Here is a 6,837-nt window from a genome sequence, read left to right as displayed (position 1 = left end):
GAGATGTGCAAAGTTCTGGGTGGAGGGCTAAGAGGTATCTACAAAGATTTTGGCTTTTTTTTCATTTTACAAGCCATAAGTCAAGACAGTTTGCAATTTGATCCTCTGCAGCTGAAGAGATCAAAGAACTTTGGCAAGAGTATGAAAACAATGCTTCGTTAGAGGCAAATCTTGTGAAAGATTTTGACAAGGTAAGCATGTTATTTTTTTAGTTTGCAAAAAGAAAATGCTCCGTTTCTATTGGTTCATTTGCTATGTTATTATTGTCGTCTAGGTTGAGATGATTCTCCAAGCATTAGAATATGAAATGGGTAAGCCTTTAGTTTTCATGTCTTGTAACTTGTTTTCATTTCCTTAACCTTTGTTGCTCCAACACAACAATGTTTGACGTCTGAATACTGTTTGTGGCAGAACACGGGAAAGTGCTCGACGAGTTTTTCATATCAACAGCAGGTAGAATCTCTGCTCTCTTCTTCATTCTTAAAACAAATCCGTCAGCTCCATGGTATGAGATTTTATCTCCTCCGTTGTCTGATGCAGGAAAGTTTCAGACAGGGATCGGAAAGAGCTGGGCTGCAGAGATCCTCTCCAGAAGAAATCAGATATTGGAAGACAAACGAAAATAGCCACTCGAAATCATCTCCCTCTCCTTATGCAGCTTGTCAACTGGGGGCTAAAGCAGAAACTAAAACACTCAAGAAAGGTACAATGGCACTTCTACTTACACAGTTATGGTGTAGGGCTTTGTCTTCTTCTCTTGTCATAAGTTGCTAGAAACGTAGTAACCTTAAATAGGTCCTCATCACGTAGTAACCTTAAATATTACCTCATTTCGTAATGAATCCAAAACCGACCTGATTCAGTCATCAAGCTTTCTTCATGGGCATGCATTATATTATGAAATTTTCTATTAAGTAAAGCTTATTACAAGATTCATGATCCACCACCCCATATATGTTTTTTTTTTTTGGCTTCCGTTGTCATCTCTATACAAAGTCGGTGTATTAAAGAACAGTTGTTCTTGCTACACCGATTTTGTAAAATGTGACCTTTTCATACACGAATTTTTAATTTGACAAAAAACTACATCAAATTATCAAATGTGTCAAATTGATACACGAACTACCCAATTTAACTGCAATTTCCTACACAATCCGAAAACGGTGTTAAGTGTCCGTTAAACGCTGACGTGGTACGCCACGTGGCGGCTGACGTGGCATGCCACATAGATTTTTTTGCCACATCAACATGCCACGTCGGATTTTAAAAAAAATTCCGAAAAAATATGAAAAAAATCGATTTTAAAAAAAAAATTAAAAATAAAATAAATAAACAGCAAAATATATATATACATATATATTCATATCTATATACAAATAAAAATATAAATATATATACAAAATAAAAAAAACATACACATATATATACAAACATCTATACAAATATATATACATATACATACAAACAAATATATTTATATATACATATATAAATACATATATATGTATATATATACATATGCATATACACACATACATACATACATATATACAAAATAAAAAATCATATATATATATATATTCATATCCACATATAAATACAAATATAAATATAAATACTTCTATGTATATATATTTCTATATATATCAAATAAAAATATACACATATATACATGCATTTATACAAATATATATGCATATACATACATACAAGTATATTTATATATATACACATACATATATATAAATACGTATACATGAATACATATTTATATATATACACCTACATATATATAAATATATACATACAAAATAAAAAAAATATACATGTATATATATTATATATGAATTTTTTTATTTTGTATGTATGTATGTATGTATGTATATGCATATGTATATATATACATATATATGTATTTATATATATATGTTTGTATATATTGTATGTATGTATGTATAAATATATTTGTTTGTATGTATATGTATATATATTTGTATATATATGTGTATGTTTTTTTATTTTGTATATATATTTATATTTTTATTTGTATATAGATATGAATATATATGTGTATATATATATATATATTTATTTTGCTGTTTATTTATTTTATTTTTAATTTTTTTTTTAAAATTTCGATTTTTTTCATATTTTTTTGGATTTTTTAAAAAATCCGACGTGGCATGCTGATGTGGCAAAAAAATCTATGTGGCGTGCCACGTCAACAGCTACGTGGCGTGCCATATCAGCGGTTAACGGACACTTAACACCGTTTTCGGATTGTGTAGGAAATTGCAGTTAAATTGGGTAGTTCGTGTATCAATTTGGCACATTTGATAATTTGGTATAGTTTTTTGTCAAATTAAAAATTCGTGTAGAAAAAAGTCACATTTTACAAAGTCGGTGTAGAAAAATGTCATTTTCCCCGAAAGAACAAAGCTCTAAAATGTGACCACGAACGGTGCCAAGTGACAAGTGTTGAACCCTTCTTCTTCTTTAATGATTGCGGAGAAGGACGCATGCCCTTCCATGCACGTGCATATATACATATACATGCATCGCCTCTGCGTCCGGCAAGTGAAAATGCAAAATAAAATCAAAATGTAAAAAAAAAAAAAGAGAATAAAAGGTTTCACGGATCCTTACGTTAGAAAACGTTTATGGTTTTTATCTGATATGGACGTTGCATTGGTCCCTCTCATCTACAATACTCCCTTATCTTAGTGCTTGTTTCTCTCTCATATCTTTTTATTTTTTGGAAGTATATGAATATGATCTTATTATTGTTAATACATCTCTTTTCTTTCTGGTTTTCCATTTTTGCGCTCCCATTTCACATATGATTACCTATCTATTGATATTTTTTTTGTAATATGTTATTTATGATTATTATTACTGAGATATTTTAATAAATAGAAAAAATCATATATAAATATCTAATTTTTTACAAAAATCTTATATGAACTATAAAATTTTTATATAAATACCTTAATTTTTCAAAAATCTTAAATAAATATCTTGATTTTTGAAAATTTTCAAATCAATTTTAGGTTTAGGTTTTTTTAAAATAAAAATAGTAAACATCGTTAACAGATTTTGGATTTAGTTGAAAATTTTTAAAAAATTTAGATATTTCTATAAATTTTTTGAAAAATTCGAATATTGGTATAAAACTTTTATAATTTTTATATGTATCTTAGATTTTTGTAAAAATTTAAGTATTTGTATGTTATTTTTTCAAAAAAATATTAAGGACTGTCCTACCTTATATTTATAACCCCATCCGAGTATGCCAAAATTTAATTCGTTGTAGCCGTGTCTAATGCCACGTGGTGTAACCTACTTGCTTTTGTGACTAAATAATACATTCATCCCAAAAATGAATTACATGTGTTTTTAATAAAGAGCACATTTTAATTACTTTCCATTAGTTTGCACTAAATAATCCTTTTGTGACATGTGTTAAATCATTTTACCTAAAACTCTTAAATTTAATCATTGAAATCCAGAAAGAATCTGATCTTTGGGATACAAAACAAAATTCTTTTATTTTTACTTCTTTTTTTGTCGCTTGTTTTTTTCTGTTTAAGGTAAAAATTGATTGTTGCTTTACCAAAACAAATATTGTATTGTTTTTCCGATTTTACTTAGTTTTATTTTAACGATTGATCAAAGAATTGCAAACCTTCCATATAACCGATGTTAGCGTACGTAGATTCCATCTTCGGTCACACATATAATCGAATAACAAGTGTATAAATATTATAAGATATCTCTCCTTTTCGAACCATTTTTAAAAATAAATTATATTATATACAATCAAAAGTTTACATTAATAATTTTTCAAGTGGTCGGGTCAAAATTGCAACTTGAGGTGTGCATTCAAAAGAGAGATATAACATAAACAAACATGCAAACTCCAACCACACATATAATATTTGCAAATCTCATCTTACGAAACAGATTCAGATTAAAAAAAATAATGAACGTTTCAATTAATTTTTCAATTTATTTTCTATTTTTATAATTATTTTATGTTCTATACAAATTCGATTAATTTCAGTAACATTCAATTTTATATTATATCTTATTTAAATATAACTAATTGCTTTTCCGGTGATAGTTTACGTCTGTGAATGGGAAGGCACTTGAGCGTGAGGTATACATTTATAAAATTTTAAAAAAAAAAGATTTTGCATAGATTTAAGAAAACGCGTAAAAGCTATAAAAAAAAAAAGATAAATTCTTTTGTAAAAAAAAATGGTTTCTTGACCGTTGATTTGACGTCGCAGTAAAGCATTCTTATCTGATGCAAACGAAAATACTGGAAAATTGATATTATAAAATCAAAACGATTTCGTGTTAACTTTCTGATGCTTTGGTAGTTTTTCTATGACTTGTTTGAATTGAAGCTCACAAGTGGCTGAGATTGGATTCGATTCATCGTTTTCTTGGATTCTCTCTCTCAGTTTCTTCTGCTGAAACCCAAGAACTCAAAAACTTTTTTTCTGCGGAATCCAAAGAGGTAATGACGAAGAGGGAGAAGATAATATACATATTTTCTTCACCGGTCGAATAAACAGCCGGATTCTGATGTTTCAAGCAGAGATTTTTTGAGTTATGGCGTCGGTGTAAATGAAAGTTGTTGCATTCGTCATTGAAGTTCGAAATCTTCAGCGATCTGGTTTCGTGGGTTCTCGCTCAATGATCTGGAATTTGGATTCCTATGCAAATTTGGTGATCTGGGTTTTGCTCGGCAGGTTATTTCACGATCTGGGTTTTATCTGATAAATCTCTTCTTCCGTCTTGAACCCTGAGTTTCAGTGATTTAGGGTTTAATCTAAGAATAGAGCTGGGTGATACTGAAAGTTGCTGTTGTTTCACGTTAGTAACAGTGTTTGGTGATCTGTGGTTTTGGTTGGTAAAGTTTGGTGAAATTGAGAGTACTGTGAGAATAGATTTCGGTTTATAATTTTTTTCATAGCAAGTGATGATTTTTTGCTTGTTTCTGGGGCACAGTGTGTTCAAATCTCATGAAAAAAAACAGTTCTTGATGCATTTGCTGTCGGATTCAGAGCAGTGTAGGTAATATAACTACTATAGGATTTGGGTTTTGGATTGAAATGGCAACACCTGTTCAGCCTCCAAATCCAACCCCTCCGGCCGGGCCACCGCCTACAGCCACCGCCACTTCACTTCCACAAAAAAAAAAAGAGAATAAAAGGTTTCACGGATCCTTACGTTAGAAAACGTTTATGGTTTTTATCTGATATGGACGTTGCATTGGTCCCTCTCATCTACAATACTCCCTTATCTTAGTGCTTGTTTCTCTCTCATATCTTTTTATTTTTTGGAAGTATATGAATATGATCTTATTATTGTTAATACATCTCTTTTCTTTCTGGTTTTCCATTTTTGCGCTCCCATTTCACATATGATTACCTATCTATTGATATTTTTTTTGTAATATGTTATTTATGATTATTATTACTGAGATATTTTAATAAATAGAAAAAATCATATATAAATATCTAATTTTTTACAAAAATCTTATATGAACTATAAAATTTTTATATAAATACCTTAATTTTTCAAAAATCTTAAATAAATATCTTGATTTTTGAAAATTTTCAAATCAATTTTAGGTTTAGGTTTTTTTAAAATAAAAATAGTAAACATCGTTAACAGATTTTGGATTTAGTTGAAAATTTTTAAAAAATTTAGATATTTCTATAAATTTTTTGAAAAATTCGAATATTGGTATAAAACTTTTATAATTTTTATATGTATCTTAGATTTTTGTAAAAATTTAAGTATTTGTATGTTATTTTTTCAAAAAAATATTAAGGACTGTCCTACCTTATATTTATAACCCCATCCGAGTATGCCAAAATTTAATTCGTTGTAGCCGTGTCTAATGCCACGTGGTGTAACCTACTTGCTTTTGTGACTAAATAATACATTCATCCCAAAAATGAATTACATGTGTTTTTAATAAAGAGCACATTTCAGATTGTCAAACAAAAAAAAAAATGCAAAGCTGATCAGCATAGTGATCTTTTCTTCTTCTTCCTTTTTTTTTAATTGTTTTTATGAAGTTTATTAATTTGATCAAATTTTTTTATGAAATTGTTTTTCCAGTTGCAGATCTAACACAAACACACAAAAAAAACTGCTAAAAACGCCGAGACATTCACCAAAACGGCAATAAAAAACCCTCCCCAAACAGCTATACCAACAACAAAAAAAATGGATCAACTTTATTTTCCATCTCCCCAAAACACATTAACCCATGAACCCTAAATCAAGAAAAACAGAAACCCAGATCACCAAAAGGGAAGATTCTTTTTCAACAAAGTTTTTCTTCTTGTACTTTCAATTCTCAAAAATGGGGGTTTCCCCAATCCATCTCCTTTCTTTTTTTGTTCTCTCCCCTCTCACCTCTTTTTTTTTTATGGTTGCAGAGAGAACGTACGGTACACCACATCACATCCACACACGTCTTGCTGATACATGCACATGTATGCGTGTGTGTGTGTGTATATAATATATGTATATACCTTGAGCTGCTGCAAAACTCGTACAGCTTTCCTCTATTTGAGAAGATGATGAGAGCAACCTCTGCATCGCAGAGAACTGAGAGCTCATACGCTTTCTTCAACAGACCATTCCTTCTCTTCGCAAAGGTCACTTGCCTATTGATCTTGTTCTCTATCCTCTTCAACTCAACACGACCTCTTCCCATTTTTTTTTTCTCTTCCTTCTGATTCTGAACTCACAACTTGTTTCTGAAGTAAAATGCCCTCCCTCTCTCTCTCTCTCTCTCTCTCTCTCTCT

General features: G+C 29.9%; 1 protein-coding gene across 1 annotated transcript; it reads left to right on the top strand.

Moving 5' to 3' along the window:
• Positions 1 to 3: 3 nt before the first annotated feature.
• LOC104800067 (HD domain-containing protein 2 homolog) lies at positions 4 to 798 on the top strand. Its single transcript, XM_010522773.1, has 5 exons — positions 4 to 34; positions 112 to 191; positions 275 to 311; positions 412 to 453; positions 541 to 798. Exons 1-5 carry the CDS (start codon positions 4 to 6, stop codon positions 624 to 626), a joined length of 276 nt encoding a protein of 91 aa, XP_010521075.1. The 3' UTR covers positions 627 to 798.
• The last annotated feature ends 6,039 nt before the right edge of the window (positions 799 to 6,837 follow it).

This window comes from Tarenaya hassleriana, unplaced genomic scaffold, assembly GCF_000463585.1.
Source record: "Tarenaya hassleriana unplaced genomic scaffold, ASM46358v1 Cleome644, whole genome shotgun sequence".
NCBI lineage: Eukaryota > Viridiplantae > Streptophyta > Magnoliopsida > Brassicales > Cleomaceae > Tarenaya > Tarenaya hassleriana.
Note: the sequence above shows the minus strand (reverse complement) of the source record. Positions and strands in the feature narration are given on the sequence as shown.